The following is a 21,252-nucleotide window of genomic DNA, read 5'->3' as shown; positions in this document are numbered from 1 at the left end:
GGTCATAATTTTTATGTTTTTATTTCACTTTTTCACCTTAACGTCGAACAAGACGGGCAGTAGTTCAGATGGCACCATGAGTAAATACACTTTTCTACAGACATGCCTTTTTGATACTGAAATGGATACAGTACTGAAAAGCAAGTGTTAGCGAGCTGGCATTAGCTAGTTGGCGGTACGAGCCGGCGTTTGCTATCGGGCTAGCCATCATTGCATACTAGCTAGTGTTAGCTAGCTGGCGTTGCTAGCTGGCATTAGCTAGTTGGCGGTACTAGCTGGCGTTAGCTATCGGGCTAGCCATCATTGCATACTAGCTAGTGTTAGCTAGCTGGCGTTGTTAGCTGGCATTAGCTAGTTGGCGGTACAAGCCGGCGTTAGCTATCGGGCTAGCCATCATTGCATACTAGCTAGCTGGCGTTGCTAGCTGGCATTAGCTAGTTGGCGGTACGAGCCGGCGTTAGCTATCGGGCTAGCCATCATCGCATGTTTCTGTAGCTTGGTGATGAAATGCCGGATCCACCCGCGAGTTAAAGGAATCTTTTCTCACTTTAAGAGACAACACTGTCGTATAATTTTGATCCTCTGCATATTTTCATGGAAACATTACAACGACCATGCTAGCAAGACAAAAAAAGGGAAAAAATAAACTTAATCAGTATCTTAGTTATTTTTTACAAAAGTGTCGTACTCAATGACAGGAGGTTCGCGCCAGCACTTGTTTTTTCCTTCTCAATAATCTGCTCGGGGCTCGTCTCATGTCACGTTCAAAGCCAATGCGCCATCTGCCGAACACTTAGCAAAGTCAGTCGTACGAATGAAAAGACAAGTTCATTAGCTGGTGTTTTGGTCCTGCCAGAATTGACAATTCTTTGAACAAAGGCAATTTGTGAATGACAATGTGATTTACAAATCGAGCTGCACCACCGCTGAGTGCATAAATAATTACAGGAGGTATATTAAGGCATTTATTAAGAAGATGAAATAAATACAGGAGAAAATGTATGAAGGGTATCAAAAATAATGCACAATTTTACTTGTTTCTCATTTTCAATGAGAACATATTTAAAGATAAATATCGTAGACTTTTTCGAATTTCCATGTCAAAATATAAAATATAGAAATGTGTTCCATCAGTGCCAGTTTTGTGGCACTTGGACACGTTTGTAGCCGCTTTAGCAAGCCTGTAGCAAAAACAATGGCTAGCGCTAATGCTAGTTTTTTTTTTTTTTGCTACATGGCGAGTAGGACGAAGAAGCCTGAAATTGCAAGCGTAGTCAGGTTTGCAATATGGCAACATTTCGGCGAGCACGTTTAGTAGGGAGGACCAAAACTGCCTAAATTAAAAATATATAAATGACTAAATAAATAAATACAAGTAAAAAAAAAATAATAATAATAATACAAAAATAAACAAGATTCAAAAAATTAAAATATAAAAATGAATGTTGAAATAAATATATAAATAAAAATGCTCACCTCTCACATTTATTAATTTCATGCTGCAGACGCTCTGTCAGGTCAAAATGTTATTCAAATGAGGGGGCGGTCCTAATCGTGTCTTAGGGGTTGGGCTCCGCCGTTGCAAACTGCCTTTCAATGGTCGAGTGAGCAGGTCGGCGAACAACAGTTTGCAACGGCGGAGCCCAACCCAAGGCACGATTAGGACCGCCCCCTCATTTGAATAACATTTCGACCTGACAGAGCGTCTGCAGCATGAAATTAATACATAGAGCGTTTTTAATTCTATTTATATATTTACTTTTGTATTTATTTTGACTTTTTTTATTTATTTATTTAGTTAATTAGTTTTCATTTTGGTCCTCCATAGTTGAGCACAGAGACAGAAATTAAAGAGAGTACAAAACTTAGTAAATGTAATTTTCTAATGAGCATTTGGACAAGATCCATTATCGTTTCCCAACCATTTCAGATTCTATAATAACTCGTGCTAAAGGAAAGTTCCAGAGGGCTTATTTATAGACCCAGCGGTCTCGTCGTCTTTATTGTAATTGACTACACAATCAGTGAGCACATTTAACAAAAGGCTAAATGGGCATTTAGCGGTGCTTTAAAAGCGGTGCCGTGGTCATTTCAAGCCGCTTTAAGCGAACCCCCTCCGCAGCTCAGCGACAAGAAAAAAAACAAAAACGGGGTCCGCCTTCCGATACGGGCCACTTTCAAGTCCGCGATACTAAACGGCAATTGGCAGACGGATCACAAGGTGCCATTGAATGAAGGCGAAAGACGCGGGACGGGAAGTCCACTTTTAATCGCAGCAGCTCTTCGCTTGGGCCGTGATGAGTCATCACCCGCCTGGAGAACGCTGACCTTCGCCGTGACGTGCGGTTACGGAGCCAGATGAGTCACGGCGCGCATATTAGCTGGGATCATTTGCTAAATGGAAAAGAGAAAGAAAAAAAAAAACGATACAACCTGCTCCAGTGGGAAAACTGGGAATTTTGGACATTTCGGACCTCCGATGAGGAAAAGTGCAATTTAACAAGAAAAATGTGCAATGCTACTTTCCTAACTTCAAGTTTGGCAACGAACTAACTTTTTGGGGAGAAGAACTGTGAATTTCCGACCTCGTGCGAGAGTGCGTTGCTGCTCGCGCAAGCAAATCGTGTTTTTCGTCTCAATCATGAGATCAATCGACTGGTTCTTGTTTTTAACGTCAATGCGCAGTAAAATTGTACCTGTTTTTACCTTGTTAAGCGCAAATCAATCTGCTGTCATTTTGGAACCTCAACCAGGAAGAGTGCCATGCCGCTCAGAAGTCGGACTTCTTACTGCAACTCATTGAGAGCGGCGCATTTCTTTGACTTCCGTCAAACCGTCGGGGAATTTCCGATATTTCAGAACCTCAATAAGGGAAAGTACAATCCCTTCGCACGGCCATGCTCGCCCTCTAATAAAAAAATCCGGATGTAAGAGGAGATCTCGCCACGGCGCCGACGTCGGCGTTTTTTCCTCGGACGCCCGGCGGCCATTTTCCAGACGCCCCTGCAGTCCTAATTGCTCCCACAATCCTCTTTTTCCTTACGGCGTCGGCGGGTGCGCAGTCCCTTTTGTCTCCTCGTGATTGCGTGCCCAGCCCTTTTTGGCAGTCGTGTCCCGGGGGGGCTTCGCCGTCATTTCCCGTGCTCGGGAGACGACTGGCAAGCCGTCAAAAGCGCAATCGACGCGGCGTCGTCTCCCTGACGTTATCATCAAGTTGAAAAACGGGTTTCTGCAACTTGAGGCAGGTAAACGGACTCTCGGTTGAATGCGAGTCCTACGCAATGACGAAAAACTGGAATCCCTTCACAAATGGATCCTTGTCCGTCCGTTGAGTGGTCAGAGGTTCTAATTTGATAGCAATCGTGTACAAATCTGCGAGGACAAGTTCCACTTTGAAGGAGTGAAGGAGAATGAGCAAAATGGCCGCGCCACACAAAAAAAATGGCCAACTTCCTGTGTGTTCTCCTGCGTGGGTTCTTGAGACTCGTTCTTCTCGTGGTAGGCAAACATTTCACTTTGCTTTGTGTTGAGTCTTTTGAGTACTTTTGTAGCAAAAGCCTCAAAACGGCGCATCCCCGCTGCTAGCAGCCGAAGCACATGGCTCTAAACGTGGATTCGCTTTGGTAGCAACCCTTAAAAAAAACAAACAAAGAAAAAAAAACCCCGGGGCGTGTTGGCCTTTGTAAGACTCCTGTAAACAGGCAAAATGAAAATGGCTGCTTGCAACCAAAATGGTCGTGTTTGTGTGTACATCCTTTAAGCCCGATTCCCACTCAGGGAAAAACATTTGCCACGTTAGCAAATGTTGATTTCACTTCAGGGTTCGTTCAAGGTCGTAGCGTTTGCTAAACGTTCTTAATGGTCTGAAAGTTTGGAGAACCATTCATACTTTTTAGGAAACCATTAAGAATGCTTGGGAGAATGTTTAGGAATCTCTGCGACCTTGAACGAACCCTGACGTGAAATCAACATTCGTAAGTGTCGCAAAAAGTTCACCCTCAGCGGGATTCGCCTTCTTTTGTGGGTCTGCTCATGTTTGTCAAGTTAAGCGCCGCTAATTAAAACTGGCTAAACCCCTCGACCGCCACCAAATGTAAATTTCACACCACCTTAAGTATGACTTTGAACCGAAACGGCGGACTTGTGCTACCTTGTTGTGTTTGTGTTTCTTGAGCCTTTTTTTTTTGTGGGTCGGCTCTCGGTAAACATGTCTACTAAATGTCATGTTCGCTCACTAAAACCCGGCTTCGGGGGGCTGCATTTTATGAAAACCTCATACTGCATGTTTACTCTGTACAAGCGCCCCTCAAGAGACAACACTTAAGTGTTTTCCCGGCTTTTTATGACGACAATATATTGCCCCCGACAGACATCGTAAAAGGCGGAGTAACTGGATATTGGCCAACTTCCTTGAGGGAGATAACCGGCACCGTCACACTCTGACCTCTTGTCCGAGCGCGAGGTGAGATGTGTGATGGAGGCCTTCCGAGCTGATAAGGCCATCGGACTGATATCTAATGCTGCCAAACGCGCCCCCCCCCCCCCCCCCCTCCCCGCTTCCCCCGACGGCGCAAGGTCCCAGCAGACTAAGGTTAACACCTCTCTTCTCAACCTTCCTTTGTGGACCGCAGCCCCCCATTCCGTAATTGCTATCGGATATTTATACACTGCACATGTTTCCGGTTGTTTAACGCCCCCGCCCCTCCCCCACCGCTGCCCTTGTGGGATTCAGTCCGAGATGGATGGCGAGCGAGGCCACCGTCGCCGCCGCCGCCGCAGGGATGTTATGGAGTGACGGGGCAAGGGCACCGTTATATTCGGTCACATGGAAGCTGAGGTCCATTAAAAAAAAAACGGAAACCTTCTGTTACGGCAAATTTTAAGAAATGATTTAAAGGGACAAACATTGTGGTCATATTTTTTATGTTTTTATTTCACTTTTTGGCACCATGAGTGAATACACTTTTCTACAGACATGCCTTTTTGATACTGAAATGGATACAGTACTGAAAAGCAAGTGTTAGCTAGCTGGCATTAGCTAGTTGGCGGTACGAGCCGGCGTTAGCTATCGGGCTAGCCATCATTGCATTCTAGCTAGTGTTAGCTAGTTGGCGGTACTAGCTGGCGTTAGCTATCGGGCTAGCCATCATTGCATACTAGCTAGTGTTAGCTAGTTGGCGGTACTAGCTGGCGTTAGCTATCGGGCTAGCCATCATTGCATTCTAGCTAGTGTTAGCTAGTTGGCGGTACTAGCTGGCGTTAGCTATCGGGCTAGCCATCATTGCATTCTATCTAGTGTTAGCTAGTTGGCGGTGCTAGCTGGCGTTAGCTATCGGGCTAGCCATCATTGCATACTAGCTAGTGTTAGCTAGTTGGCGCTGCTAGCTGGCGTTAGCTATCGGGCTAGCCATCATTGCATTCTAGCTAGTGTTAGCTAGTTGGCGGTACTAGCTGGCGTTAGCTATCGGGCTAGCCATCATTGCATTCTAGCTAGTGTTAGCTAGTTGGCGGTACTAGCTGGCGTTAGCTATCGGGCTAGCCATCATTGCATACTAGCTAGTGTTAGCTAGTTGGCGGTACTAGCTGGCGTTAGCTATCGGGCTAGCCATCATTGCATACTAGCTAGTGTTAGCTAGTTGGCGGTACTAGCTGGCGTTAGCTATCGGGCTAGCCATCATTGCATACTAGCTAGTGTTAGCTAGCTGGCGTTGCTAGCTGGCATTAGCTAGTTGGCGGTACGAGCTGGCGTTAGCTATCGGGCTAGCCATCATCGCATGTTTCTGTAGCTTGGTGATGAAATGCCGGATCCACCCGCGAATTAAAGGAATCTTTTCTCACTTTAAGAGACAACACGTATCATTTTGATCCTCTGCATATTTTCATGGAAACATTACAACGACCATGCTAGCAAGACAAAAAAAGGGAAAAAATAAACATAACCAGTATCTTAGTTATTTTTTACAAAAGTGTCGTACTCAATGACAGGAGGTTCGCGCCAGCACTTTTTTTTCCTTCTCAATAATCTGCTCGGGGCTCGTCTCATGTCACGTTCAAAGCCAATGCGCCATCTGCTGAACACTTAGCAAAGTCAGTCGTACGAATGAAAAGACAAGTTCATTAGCTGGTGTTTTGGTCCTGCCAGAATTGACAATTCTTTGAACAAAGGCAATTTGTGAATGACAATTGTGATTTACAAATCGAGCTGCACACCGCGCTAAGTGCATAAATAATTACAGGAGGTATATTAAGGCATTTAGTAAGAATAAGAAGATGAAATAAATACAGGAGACACTTGTTCTCCTTCATTTATTTAATTAGCGTGTCTCGTTACACCTTGGAAAATGTATGAAGCGTTTTATAACTGCGAGCGATGACATCATTTTGCTACATCGCAGCATATTTTGTCGGCGAAAAGTGTTGTATTTGCGGCGTACGCTCTCATTTGTCTCGGCATGAAATCGCCGACTGTGGATTATTAGCTTAAGCGCTCTAAAAATATCTCCCGGACTGTTTAATCCTCTGACAGCGGCAACATTCTCGCCGCGCTTCCTGACGGCTTTTTTAGCCACTCTGGCTTATACGCCGCCTTCTTACGCCCCCCCCCCCCCGCCCCCACCCCGCGGAAAAACATTTGGCCGGCGACTGGATGCTTTTTCATGACATCACGGGCCCAGATGTCACTTAAAGCGGCGGCGCTGAGCGCCATCCATCGCGAAGCATCCCAAAAAACCGCTCGTGGCACATGTAAAGCGCACGCACACACATCCAATATTGATGCGATGCGCTCCTTAACACGAGTGCGCCGTTGATGGCTTATTATGTGACTTTTATGACTCCCCATGTCGTATTCATATTTATGTAATGACATGCATCCATTATCCACATGTTAGGTTGGCAGGGAAATTGTTTATTTTTACTCGTTTTTTGATTCATTTTCATTCATTGTCATTTTATTTATTGTGTCTCTTTGAGGTGTTTTTTGATTTTTGTTTGCATTTTTTTTTTTTTACTTTAATGCACAACAATTGCAGTTCCACTTGCAAGTCGCTACAATTTTAAATGAATGTGTGATGCATAGATAGATAGATATGCTTCGGCTTTTTGTTTCGTTTTTTATCTTGACTTATTAGATTGGAAAATATTTTATTGCATATCTTCTTTGTTGTTTTTAATCATAGCGTATATTTATTTCAGATGATAACACACAAAAAGCTCAATTATAAAAACATGATCCATATCAGAGATTAATATTGGGTTTGTGAAATATGATTTAAGCAGCAAAATCCGCCCATCTCAAGGATGCCAACCTCACATGACCAAACCCAGACAACAGGTGAGCCGTGATTGGTCGTCACCTGAGCAACTTTTTCAGTCAGCCGCTGGATTTTGCCGCTGAATTCATATCAAGAAAATGTGCATTGGCATTTATTTTTCTGTATATTTTGGTTTGTTTGTATTTGTAGTTCTTGTTATCTATGTTTGATTGCAATACCCATAATTGATTTTTAGACACCGTTATTTCTTTCCTTTTTAACAAGTTTGTGCTTTTTTTGCGTGTTTGCGTGTGCGCCGGCAGGAGGCGGCCACGTTCGGAACGCAGCTGGGCTTCCAGGTGAGTTGTCCGCAACCGGCGCGCCGACATGCTAACTTTCTTCTTGATTTCTGCTGAGGATGAAGTTCTTTTTTTTTGGACAGTGATTGATGCGCTATTATACTCTCCAGGCCTCGCTGCTGTTGCCATGGCGATGGAGCAGTCGTCATGGTTTCTTTGTTCAGCTGCCGCTCTCTTACGCTCGCTCTCTCTGTGTCATGACGCGCTCTTGCTCGCCCCGACATCGTGCACAGATGTTATTGATTGAATTTTTTTTCAAAAGCCTCTCGGGAAGCCGATGCCCGTGTCGGGCATGGTTTTTTTTTCGCGGGTCTGCGATGGCGTGCGATACCCGCGCATTTGCAAACGACTTTTTTTTTTAGAAGCACGTGGAAAAGCGACTCAGGGTTTCTTTGTTCCAAATTGGCATTCTTGTATTTTTAGGCGATGAAGAAGAAGCAATGACGATACTTCAACAGGAACATTTCAGCCCGTTTAGGTTTCTCACATATTTTGAAGAGTGTCATATTCAAGGCTGGTGTTATTTTATTAATTGCATAAAGCTCATAACAATCTTGCAAGTCAACCTTAAACATTTCTTGACAATAATGTGTTATATGTGACCTCGGTAGTCTAAAAATGACATTCTGATTAATTTTACATTTGTGGAATATGAGTTATGAAGCAAAATCCAGCCATTTTTATCCATCTCAGGGGGCGGCCATTTTGTCACTTGCTGTCGACTGAAGATGACATCACAGTTGCTCAGGGCTCAGGCAACGACCAATCACAGCTCACTTGTTTTCTGAAGCTGAGCTGTGATTGGTTGTTACCTGAGACCCGAGCAACTGTGATGTCATCTTCAGTCGACAGCAAGTGACAAAATGGCCGCCCGCTGAGATGGATAAAAATGGCTGGATTTTGCTGCTTCACTCATATTCCACTAACGCAATATTAACCAGAATAACATATTTAGACTAGTGGGGCTATAGAACATATTATTGTCCAAAAAATGTTGTTGAGTTGACTTCCCCTTTAACCCATTTGAACCCAAAAACGTGTAGAATTTTTTTTTGTTATACTTTGCCCGGCACTCCCAAAAACGTACTTATACATTTATGCTTTTTAATGCTAGAGCGTACAGAAGGCTTGAAAACAGCTTCTGACATGATCAGGTCGCTTAAAGCAATGGTAGTTATTACAAAAAAATGACCAGCAGGTGGCAGCAGAATATAAGAGATCAACCAGGACCATGTTGCAAAAAACTTCTAAAGCAAATTGCTGCAAAAACGGAAACGGATAGAAATATATATATTTTTTGTTCCTGATGAAAGAATCTTTCTTTTGGACGTCACTCGAATCGCTAGAGACGGCCACTCCCGCAGCCCGTCTAGGCTGCTCCCAATGTGGATGACCTGAATTGTCCACTCCCGCTTGCAGCCAATAACTTTGAGTCTCCCCAAATGCATGTCACTGTCCTGAATCTTTGATTTTGGCTGTTTTTAAACTATGTGTCACCTGCGAATGGCTGTTGGCCTCGTTTAGCAAACCCCCCCCCCCCCCTTAACCCCCCCCAGCACCTCTTTAGCAACTTCAACCTGAGTGGAGCACCTTTTTTTATGTTGGGAACATAAAAGCAAAGGGGCGACAATGTGGCGAAGCCTTGTGTGCTTTAGCGTGGGCCGTCTGGAGGAGTGCTTGTGGTTACGTGCAGTCACGCTGGCAAATTGCTTTCTCCTTTTTCTTCCTTCCCCCCCCCCCTCCCCACCCCCACCGCACCCCCCACCCGTCTCCTTACCTTGCCTCGCAAACAGCCTCGGCATTAACCTCACCATTAGCACTTGCCCACACTTTTCCTCAGCCTCCGCGGACCACTCGGGGTTGATTAAATGAAGGTTGGAAAGCGTTTACAGGTGGAAAGACTCACTATTGCACATTGTTGTTGTTTTTTTGGGACTCCTCAGACCACATTGGGGTGCTTTCATCGTAGGCCGCCATGATTGTACATCACAATTTTTTTTAATCGTTATTTCCAAAGTAAAGCATTTAAGTAAAATGTTAATAGATGGCTAACTATTTATAAATAAATTCTTATTAACTCATTGACTCCCAGCCATTTTCCCTGAAGCAACCTCCCTCACTCTACTGATTTTGCAATGCCCACAGAATATTGTGTTCTATTGCTATAAAAAGATGGTACCTACCAAAAGAAAGATTAGAGTCTCTTCTTTCATCAGGAAACAAAGTATATTTGTATCTATTACCGTTTTGCAGCAATTAGCATTAGAATAAGTTTCATCAATATTCATAAACCTGTTGAAAACACTGGCAAAAAGAGCTTGTTGCAACATGGCCCTGGTTGATCTCTTATACTCTGCTGCCACCTGCTGGCCATTTTTGGGGAATTACTACCATTGTTTTAAGCCACCTCTTCATGTCAGAAGCCTCCTGTATTCTCTTGCATAAAAGAAAACAAAAAAATGTATAAATACGTTTTTGGGAGTGAAGGACAAAGCAATAAAAAACGTATTTAAACGTTTTTGGGTTTGAATGAGTTAATATATTTCATTTTGACCGGCAGTGCAGTGTGCTGGTTTTAGCCTGCCCGTCACATCTTATGTGATCGTTTTCTCATATTGATCGAGCACACTTGTTGAATTGGACCCGGCGTGCGTTTGTTTCCAGACGGACGACATTGGCGAGATCGCCAGGCTGACCAAAAACCTGCCCAAGGACAACCCGGCCAGGCCGAGGGTGGTGGTCTTCACGCAGGGAAAGGACGACACCGTGGCCACCACCGGTAGGTTTTTGAAAATGGAGGTCGGGAGTCAAAAGTGCTGACAGTCGGACGCAGACAAAATTGTCCTAATACTTTTGTCCATATGGTATTTTCCTTTCCAATTGTCCCAATACTCCAAATCCTTTTGTCTATCCAGTATATTTTCATTTGGCCTGCAGAACACCCCCCCCCCCCACACACACACACACACATGCGTTACCCACTTTCAGTTGCGGGTACAAGTCCACGACAGATGTGTATCGTCGTGGCCTCAGAAGGACGCAAGATGGCCGACATGGAAAAGGCAAACTCCGCCTCCTCCACTTTGAAGTCAAGCTCCACTATTGACACCAGATGTCCCCAAAAAAAAAAAAAATCTCAAAAGATCAACGCGTAACTTGGACGCACTCCAGACATTTTTGGAGGCTTTCTTCTCCTCTTTCAAATCTCCTTTTTTCAGGTTTGAAACCCGAATTCTGACTTGAAGCGTAGCCCGAGCTGGAAACCGGAAACCCAGTTTGAAACCTGAACAGTCTTCAAAGACTTCTTTTTTTTTAAACCTTAAAGCTGGCTTGAAACCCTACTTTGAAACCTTAACTCTGTCTTAAAATCCTAATTTGAAATTCCGGTTTGTAACTCTAAAATCAGTTTTGAAACCCCGAACCCAAGTTTGAAGCACTAACTGAGATAAGAAACTGCAACCCAAGTTGAAATATCTGAGCCGGATCCTGGTCGAAAAACCTTTATTTGAAACCCTAACCCAGACCTTAAATTCCTACCTTGAAACCAAAATCGGAATTTGAAACCCGAACCCGTGTTTCAAAGCCATATCCCAAGTTCACCATACCGAAAGCTGTATTTGACACGCCTACCCTGATCTGAATCCCTCCTTTCCAACCTTATCCTTTGCTTGAAGCCGTGACTTGAAACATTAAAACATATCAACAAATGAATGAAAAATTGAAAAAAACAATCACGATAATTTTCAGCTAGCTTGATGCTAATTTCTTCATGTAAAAAAATGAACCTTGATGTCACGTAATTCTAAACCCTTCATTTGAAACCCTCAAGCCTCGTCTTGGAGTGGCCAAAGGTAAGCACTTCCTCACATCAGTCAGCCCCCCCCCCCCCCCCCCCCGGAGAGCTTTTTAGCCTGTTAGCGCCACACTCGCTCGCTGCTACATTGATTGTCTCTTAGTCCACTTTTTTTCTTTTTTACCAGCATCTTTTGCGTTTTATCGGCCGTCTGCCCTTTTCACTCGGGATAAAAGAAAGGTGAAAGCGGCCGTAATTGCCGCGTCGTGAGAACGCTCCCCTTTTTGGACTCGCCGGTTGGGTTTTTTTTACGAGCCGGCAATTTGGGATTCGGGTCGTGTGGACGTTATCTGACAAATGAGATCATCCCGAAGCAGGCGGAAGTCGACCATCAGCCGGGCTGCGTGAAAAATAGCCTCAGATTGAAATAAAGAAATAAATACATCTCATTTCTTTGTGAATAGAAAAAGTCAAGTGACAGTTTTTCATTACATATGATAAGAAAAAAGTTGCGTGATATGCCTGGAGGATAAAATCTCTGTTTTACGATTTTAATACTTTTTTTTTTTTTCATACGTGTTTTTGTCTTTCCAGATAATAAGAAAATCCGAGCTTCCCCTTGATAATAGTCTCCCTTTCGTCGAGGGCTGGAAAAAAAATTGAAAAGGAAATGAGCATGACGGCAAGATTTCGGTCCAAATCATGAGAAAATGAGTGCTTCCTTTTAGGAAAATGTCTCGTTTTGGCTCTTCAGATAAAATTGCCGATTTCAAAGCTGATTCATCTCGGAAAAAGTCGACGACAAACACAACAAGTTGTTTTTCTTTTTAGATAATCAGAAAACGGGTGCTTCCTCTCTTGTCCTCGTTATCTCGGACCGATTCGGGATATCGTCTCTGACTTTGTTGATAGCAAACGAGCTTTGAAAGTGTTTTTAAAAACAACATAATACAAAGTCAACGTCGCAAAATGAACACGCATGAAATATTTGCAACTTCCGCTCTTCAGTCGTCTCCTTTCTTGTCGCGCAGAAAAACTGAAAACCATCCCAATTTGATTTTGTCATGATATAAATGAAGGAGACTCGATATATCGAGTCAAACACGCACGTCTTGTTTGTCTGGCGGCCGTTGAACAGGCAAAAAAAAAAAAAAAATCCAATCAAATCAAGCAATTAGCATGCAGCTGCCCTTCAAACGATTCATCACATGAAACTTATCGGAGTGTATGACCGACTTGCCGGAATTGAAAATGGAATCGGATCCAGGGGGGAATGACTTGACAAAAAAAGAAACAGTAACAACAGCGTGACCACGTGATTTCCACTTCAAGTCAATAAGCCGGCGACGTCGCTCGTCAGCCGCTAATGAGCTCCTTCCAATCGATCGAAGCCCCGCGAACGTTTCCAAGCGACAAACTTGTGACGAATGGCGATGATGATGATGGATCCTTCATCATCGTCGGCGCCGTACGTCGCGATGAAAGGCGGGCGACGCGTTTCAGATGTCGCGTACAAAAAGGCGCACGTGATGAACGGCGACGCTTCGCCGCCAGATGAATGTCAGCGGAACAACAGCATAAAAAAAGGAGAGAGAATGAAAGATTTCCCAGAGGCGGCGCGCTAATAAACTTGACGGCTCATTTTGTTGGCAATTTGTCCTCCTGTCGAGATTTGAGCGTTGGCCAGCCTCGAAGTCATCTTCAAAACGTTTTATCGCGGATTCAGAATGGGAGACGTTAACAAAGGCCAGAAATGAGGAAAGAGACTCCAAATAAGTGGCCTGGCATCGCCGTTAGCCACTTAGCCTGCAATTAGCATTTTGCGCTTCACCAAAACACAGCAAAAGCAGAAAAGAGTTTTTCCCCACAACAGTCATAAAAAGATTGACTGCGCGTTGGCGCGCTACAATGTGCTAATATGACGAGCTAGCTAGCTAGCAACAATTTTGGACACTACTTTTACCTCTCTCACGTACTTGAAACACATTTGAACATAAACAAAACACTTAAATACTCCATCAAGCCGTCATGCTAACCTCTTCATGAACTTGATGCTAGCATAAGATGTCAAATGCTATAGAAGTGCTAACTGAAATTAGCATTGGTGTTACGTTGAAACGCATTTACGTCATCCGCAAATTGAAAGGCGAGGTTCGTTTATGTTGCATACGTCCTATTAGCCAAAATCAGTTGCCGCCAAAGTTGCCGTCCTGGCGCGGCACGCTCAAATGTTTTCTTTCACGTCTCGTCTTTATGGGGTCGCGTTGGCGCCGCTCCTCGTGCCGCCGCTTGCGCAAAATGACGGGGCTTTGCGTCTCGTTTTCGAGTTGATGCGAGCGACAGTGAAGCATATTGAACGGCGACTGGTTTTTGCCGTTGCCAAGAAGGCGCTTTGGTTTCTTCCTCTCGCTTTTTTTTGGCCGCGACGCAACGGGAAGCCTTCCAGAAGGAGAAGTTTCTCACATGGGAGGAAGGTGTCGTTCCACTCGCGTGGCAAACGCAACGAGGAGAAGAAGTTGACAATAATTATGACAAAGCCAAATCAAGCTGGATATAAAGGTTTTTTTTCGGGGGGGTTCGAGTTTCATCCACCGACATGAAATTGGGACGACATCGTGACGGGACGCACGGAAATATCTCAAGGAGCCATCCACCAAATTGAAGAGGAAGTCGGCCATTTTGGCTTGAAGCAGCCGTGTTGGGCACATTCCAACTCACGGACTTGCATATGAATGGACCGTCAATGGTGGCCATCTTGCGTTGCCATTCACGATGGCCACCTAACATTCCATGCGGCGTTTTCATGTTATTTTCTGCCACTTCGCCAGAAATTCCAATGTGTATGACCAAAACGTGTGGGGAAAGCGCTAATGTGCATTTTATTGCTAAGAAAAATCATTTTTTTAGTTATTTGTCCAGTTGCTACTCAAAGATTGGACTCTCATCACTCCATGCAGGGATCCTGGCGTAAAACGCACACTGATAACCAGTGTTGTGCTCATTACTAAAAAAAAGTTAGTTACTAGTTACTTCATTATAAAAGTAACTCAATTACTCTGATGATTACTTAAACAAAAAAGTAATGCGTTACTATTAAAAGTAACTAGTTACTTTAAAAAAAGAACATATTCCCTTCCTTTTTGCTAAAAAGTAAAGTAATGAGCGCATTTCCATGTCGAAAAAAACCCCGCCCACAATGCATCTTCTTCGTTAGTAAACAGGAAGTAGTGCAGTACGCGGCAGCCATTCATTCATTATTTGATTCTGAACCGCGAATGTCCACACGAATGTCGCACAAATGATTCAATTCAATAATTGATCAAGTAACTGACTAACGCGCCATATTGTAACCGAGTTACTGTCTTTAAAAAAGTAATGTAAAGTAAAGTAAAAACTGCTGATACCAATGTTGTCTGAAAAAATAACAGAAGTTGTCATTAAAAGTGGCAACGCAAGATGGCTGCCTTCAACCGTCATCGATCGACGTTTCCCAAAATGAGCTCCAGTCGCAAGCGCGTACCCTCAACAGATGGCCGACGCTCCATCGGCACGTTTTTTTCCGCCATCGTCGCATCATGTAGGCGGAGCCTAACGACAAATGTTTGATGATGTCGCCGTCAAACGACGACGGAAATTCCGATTGAAGCCGCCGCGTCTGAAGCGCACGCACGTTCGTCGGTTTTGTTCTCCGCCGGTTGGCACTTTTGAAAGGAACGCGGCCAATAAAGGGCTTAATTGATTCTAATTTCAAAGAGGCTCCGGTTGAAAGACCGTCTCCATTTTAATCAGCGCCACACAAGAGTCGTAATGAGGATATTAGGAACAAAAGACGCGCAATTAAGGGTTTCTTTTGCTCTCCGCTCTTACTGGTGACGCGTCAAAAGGCACACGTTTGACATTCTCGGACCAATCGGAGGGCAGCGCTTCGAAACTGGCGTCTCGTAACCGCTGCAAAATGAAGTTTGGGGGGTCCTATTATGTCATATCATGAACCGGCTGAAATGTGGACTAAAGCATGACTTCATCAGCTTTGTGGGTCCTGGGACCTCTTACAGGGGAGAGTCCATGTGTTAAAAAAAAAAGAAGACATTTTAAATTTGAAAGCAATAAAAAGCTTCTTTTTTTTTTTACTTAATTTTTTAATTTATTTAAAGAAAAAAAATAAATTAAAAACCCATTTAAAAGCAATTTTTTTTTATTAATATATTATATTTTCTAATTTAAATTAATCATTTTAATTTCATGTCATTCCCAAATGGGTCTCGTTGTGGCGTCATTCTTAGCGTGACTTTTTATGTGTCCAAAGGATTTGGAAAAAGGGCCCGTCCCGAGGCTCCTCGTGGAGCAAAACAAAAAAAAAGACGTTGAGAGTGTGATTAATCCGCAGCGCCTGACTGCTAATAGAATAAGATGATTGTGTTTATTTAAGAACATCGTGCGGTGTTGTGTGTTTTGCCCCGCAGGAAAAACGACAACCAACAATTTTGCCTCTCTCGGAAAAAAGGCGGATTGTCGAGTCTGGGGACATTTTCACCGTCACATCACTACTTCGATTGCGCTATTATTATTATTATTTTTATTTTTTATTTTTCTTCTTTTTCTAAGAGCTCAGTATTGTTCATTCGGAAATGTCATCATCATTGCTCTTTTATTTTTTATTTATTTATTTTATTTTTTTTCGATTGCGCTATTATAACAATACAATAACTATATTGTCTCTTCCATGTGCAGCACTTTTTAAAAATGTTCAAATGCTTGTAGATGATGAATGCAGAAGTTTGGAACTGTGAACGCCTTTTTGCGTCTCATTCCCAGATGAGAAGGTGACGATGTTCCCCGTCCTGGACATCGACCAGAACCACATCGTGGACACAAACGGAGCTGGAGACGCCTTCGTTGGAGGTACGCTGAAAGAAAGAAAACAAATACCCCCCCCCCCCCCCCCCAAAAAAGCACAAGATTGACTTTTTGATCACGTGTGTTCTCGTCAGGCTTCCTGTCGGCGTTGGTCCAGGAGCGCCCCCTGGAGGAGTGCATCCGAGCGGGGCACTACGCCGCCAACGTCATCATCCGACGGGTGGGCTGCACCTTCCCGGAGAAGCCCGACTTTCACTAGACGCCGACGCGCTTGTACGTGCGTCGGGATTTTATCCGCCTTGTTTTTTTTTTTCTACTCACAGTTGACGACCATCCCGGAAGCAAACGCCAATAAACATCTGTTTTTACCAGCATCAATTGAACGTTGATTTTCCCGTCAGACTCTTTAAGAGTATTTTGTATCAGTCCAAAATAAGTAGACTCGTACAATATATATATATATATAATATCCGTAGTCATCTTTGAGAATTTCAACTCATCAGAATGGAATGACCTTATTGCATTTTTCTACTCATAGATTCACTGTTCCAAGAAAATTTATGTTCATTAAAAAAAAAAAAAAAAAAAACATATTGAACGTCTTTTAACGTCCTCGGCGCCCTTCCCTAGGTTTATGCTAAACGTTTTATAACGTTTATGGCGGTCAAAGAGTTAAAAAAAAAAAAGTATTTTGATTCAAATGATATTTGACGCAATCGTTGCCATTGACGGCTATAGACGTCAAAGATCCGTTTGGACCGGGCTGGCAGTGAGGAGTAACAAATGTTTTAAAAATAATAATAAATAAACGTGTAAAAGACATTGTAGTTTATTTAATTAAAATGTTTCTACTTTATCATTAGTTTAATTGATGTTTTAATCAAGTCAGCTGACATTGCATTTTTACTCATGGATGGAAAATAAGAGGAACAATTAACATTCATTTTAATATATAGTTGACATTTTATATTATTCTTATCCTACTAGTGTCAATCAAGTTAATGGCTTGCGCCCCAAAAAAAAAAAACCTGCTTCTTCCACACAGATGCACCCGGAAAGAAAATGGGGGTGAGGGGATGGGGGGGGGGGGGGGTTGCGCATTTGTGATTGGGCAAGATCGCCACTCACATGGCAGCTGGCTCATTGGCCTCCCTCAAGATGACAGATGGCAAAAGACAAACACACGCACACACAAAGGGAGGCAGACATGATGAAGTCATGACAATGGAGGGAGAAGTCCTTTTTTTCTCTCACTTTCTCCGTCAAACTTTACGCCTCGCTCCATTTACCGCATGTGGAAACTTAGGGATAAAACGTGAAGCATTCTCAAAATAAAAAAAAGTGACATTTGCTGCACCTGTGGAGCCAATTCAATCCCCCCAAAAAGTTATTTACACAAAACATTTAAAAAATAATTTCAACATACTATAACGGCCCTCCTGTGCAGTGCAAACAAAACATTTTTGTTGGGGGAAGTGGGAGGGGCTGGAACGGATTAATAGCATTTGCATTCATTTCAATGAGGAAAGTTGATTTGAGGTACAAATGACGAGACTATCAACATGACACGGTAGTCGCAAGCGAGACCCTGGCCGCGGATTTCCTCAGCAGATGGGTGGTAGTTGGCAAGGATTGAAGGGCGGGGGGGGGGGGGGGGCGCAATCGTGGCGGGCAGACTGCACTGGTGGCACATGCTCGTCCATTTGAAATGATGGAGGACCCGCCGGGGCTCCCGGCTTGACATTCATTAGAAAACACAGCAGTCCCCCACCCATTCTTTGAGACCACCTGCCCCCCATTGGCTGCATTCACACGCCGTATTTGCGGCCAATTAACAGCACGCACTTTTCGACAACATGCCGGCAGCGCCGTAGAAACGCGACAAACGCTGGCCGGACGGCAAACTCCACCGAGTCTTCTCCTGGATCAAATGTGACCTCATTCTATTTATTTATTCATCTAATTTGTCTTGTAACGTCACCCACAGCAGACATTTCTTTTTCTAAAGGCCCTAAGTGTCCTCTTGGATAAATTGTGTCCCCATTCTGTGGGAACACTTCAAAACAGAATAATGCTATTTTTTTTATTACGCATTTATTCATTTGTTTACTTTATCCACAGCAGTCTTTTCTCGTGGCCCTAAGTCTCCTCTTGGATAAAATGTTCAAAACAGAATAATGCAATTAAAAAATATATATAATTTATGTATTTGTTTGTTCATGGATCTTATACGCTTATAAAAAAAATTGTTAGTCATCCACAGCACACAATTTTTCTCAGAGCCCTTCATCTCCACTTGGATAAAAATGTGTTGTTCTGACAATGTGTTCATTGCAGCATCGTTTTTGCATTTTACCGTGTTTGTTAAAGTTGTTTGTTCACCTCTAAAGTTTTTTTTAAAGTACTCTTAGGGGCCTTTGTCTCTTCTTGGATAAAATGTGCTTCATTACATTGGAGATGTAAATACAGACCGCCCTTAATCAAAACGGAATAATCCTCAATTTTGATGGTGTCATTTATAAAACAGTGTGACCTTAGTCTCCTCTTGAATATAATGTGTATTATTCCAATGATGCCGTTTTCAGGTGGCAAATTGATTCTATTTTTTCGGGCAGGCTCAGTTTGGGAAATAATTTTTTTTTCGAGTGTTTTAACATCTGAAAGAAGTCAACCTCTTGTTCATTTCACATCCAACTTGTGCATTGGATCTGAATGGATTGCGCAGGTGAGTGAGTACCTACAGTGAAATAAATGTGAAGCACTCCACTGAAGAAAAGGGAAGGAGGGAGGAAGAGGAGGAGGAGGAGGGAGGGAGGGAGGGAGGAATGGAGGAGGAGGGGGAGGGTACCATTTTGTCACAGGCTGCTATGTAGATTAACCTTTCAATTAGTTGTTATCAGCTGCTCTCCACGCGGCGAGCTCCGCATCTCGGATTATGTCGTCTTCTTCTGCATCTTTTGCTCATCACGTCACCATCATGGAGGCGAGAGGACTCCGGGAAACTTGAGGAGGTAAAAAAAAAGAGATGTTGCCGCCGCGTCTCTTCGCATGCAACTCTCCACTATTTTGGCTGCGGGGATGATTTGCGAGTTTAATGGCGATAAAAAACACGGCTCGTGCGTGCCTCCGTTGCGCAACGTACGCCGCGCGGGACGTTCACTGTCATCGCCGAAAGATCGGAAAACACACAACCGGCCGTGCATTTTTTGAAATCGCTTAACGAGGCGTTTATGGGGAATTATCGGGGGAATTAACGGCGGGGGGAGAATGAAAAGGGAGGTGGTAGGTGGAGGTGCTGCTGCTGGTGGTGGTCGCCTTCACACGCCTCCTCCCTCAGGAGTCGTTAAACGCGCCACGTTGGATCGGTGTCGCACTTTTTTTATCGGCGTTTATACCGTGATGGATCGCCGTAATGAATCATTTAAGAGCGTCAAAAATAAACGAGCCACTTTGAAGCGCGACCAACTGTTTCAAGGAGGAATGTGTCGATAAGGTGGAGCGGGGTAATGATGTCGTTGGATGAAAATATTCGGCCCGTTGGGTGGTAACGCGGTGTCAAATCGCAACGGCGCCCTCTCGGCGTCCACGTACGAGCCAACTCAACAAAATAGATGTGTGAATAAAAGCGTTTTCCCGGCTGGCTCTGGTAAATGGTGCGGACGCGACTGCCGAGCCACCTTAAGAGGGCGGGTCGAGCGTCCGGGAAGTGACAGCTTGGCCAGCCAATGGCACCGGCTCACTTGTAAAGAATGACAGGCTCTTTATCAAACCAGCGATCGGATGTGGTCCGTTCCCAGCCAATAATGAAGTTGTTATGGGAGGGCACATTAGTGTCGGCGAGCTTTAATGAGACTCCATTGGATTGTAATCAGCGTCATGTCGGATTCGCCGTAAACTACAACAGTGGAACAAAATGGCGACTGTTTAGGTGACGCCACTTTTGAACGCTGGCATTTTATTCAGTGTCTGTTTCGTGTCGTTTTTTTTTTAAATTTGATTTGTGTTTTTATTGTTATTATCCAGCTCGGACTCACTCGGACTCAGCGCAAGGTTTGTTACTCGCTGGGTTCTTGTGTTTTGTTGAGGGGTTTGGCCGTCGGCGGGCAGCTGTCAAGGGAGCGAGCATCGATTGTGCGGCTGGCGTTGAGCACTTTGTTGTGGCGGCCATTGAGCTGTCAAAAAAAGAAAGAAAAAAAGTGGCGTACGGGACAGCCTCATGCTCGGAATGTCCACCTTGTCGTCGTTTCTGTACGCTTGTCGGACGTCCGTGACAACGTTAGTGGAGATTTTGCCACAAGAGTTTCTTGTGTTCGTGGATATGTCACAAAAGCGAAACTTCAAACAGGCGTTTGACCAAAGAGTTTTTTTTTTCTTCTTCTTCTCAAAACGCAAACGTTTCTGGCTAAACACTCGCGAAGGTATACTCAAATTGGAATCTAGTGTCATATTAGGTTAAAAACTAAACCAATGTTACGTTCGTTTCCCAGTAACAGCAAATATAATGTTCCTGGATCAGTTTCGGGGGAAACAAACTATCACTATCAACGGTTATAACTTGTCATTGTCTATTATTTTTTTACACCAAGTAACACTACTTGATGTTATTGCAAGCCATTGTAACATTATAAACAGTTTATGAACATAAAAGTTAAAAATAGCAACTAACTAAATGTTCAAAACAAACAAGTTCTTATAGATTAAACGCTAATGGTTTGACCTTTAAAAGTGAAATACAACTGAAGTTGTCATTTTTTCCACTTACCACTCGAGGGATGCCGCTTGCCCTGGCACTAGCTTGTGGAATAGTAGTTAAGGCGTTCGCCCGGTAAGTGCGGGTCACAGGTTCGAATCCCTAAATTTGAATGTCATTTTGTAAGTCATGAAGCCACACATTTCTATTATGCTCTGGAAAAAAAGTGTAAACACAACTTGTAACATTTCTGTTTCAAATTTTCTACTTATTCCCCCCCTGGCATTTCCATGAACTGAG

General features: G+C 43.6%; 2 protein-coding genes across 7 annotated transcripts in view; both read left to right on the top strand.

Annotated features, from left to right (window-relative positions):
- The window catches only part of LOC147156305 (adenosine kinase-like), an 87,234-nt gene extending 70,598 nt beyond the window's left edge, over nt 1–16,636 (top strand). For both annotated transcript variants that reach the window (XM_086065283.1, XM_086065284.1), the window contains exons 8-11: nt 7,577–7,612; nt 10,277–10,391; nt 16,221–16,307; nt 16,397–16,636. In XM_086065283.1, the coding sequence (XP_085921409.1) occupies nt 7,577–7,612; nt 10,277–10,391; nt 16,221–16,307; nt 16,397–16,521 (363 nt within the window). In that variant the 3' untranslated portion in view covers nt 16,522–16,636. The remainder of the gene's footprint in view (nt 1–7,576; nt 7,613–10,276; nt 10,392–16,220; nt 16,308–16,396) is intronic.
- Nucleotides 16,637–19,104: 2,468 nt separating this feature from the next.
- kat6b (K(lysine) acetyltransferase 6B) overlaps nt 19,105–21,252 on the top strand; it is a 44,300-nt gene continuing 42,152 nt past the window's right edge. For 3 of the 5 annotated variants that reach the window (XM_086065279.1, XM_086065281.1, XM_086065278.1), the window contains exon 1: nt 19,105–19,273. The gene's annotated coding sequence lies outside the window, so the exon portion shown is untranslated. Of the gene's footprint in view, nt 19,274–20,146; nt 20,313–21,252 lie in introns of those variants that run through there. The other 2 variants (XM_086065282.1, XM_086065280.1) reach the window with 2 other exon arrangements.

The sequence above is a fragment of the Leptonotus elevatus genome, chromosome 20 (genome assembly GCF_054856555.1).
Source record: "Leptonotus elevatus isolate MCC_2025b chromosome 20, RoL_Lele_1.0, whole genome shotgun sequence".
Lineage (NCBI taxonomy): Eukaryota > Metazoa > Chordata > Actinopteri > Syngnathiformes > Syngnathidae > Leptonotus > Leptonotus elevatus.
Note: the sequence above shows the minus strand (reverse complement) of the source record. Positions and strands in the feature narration are given on the sequence as shown.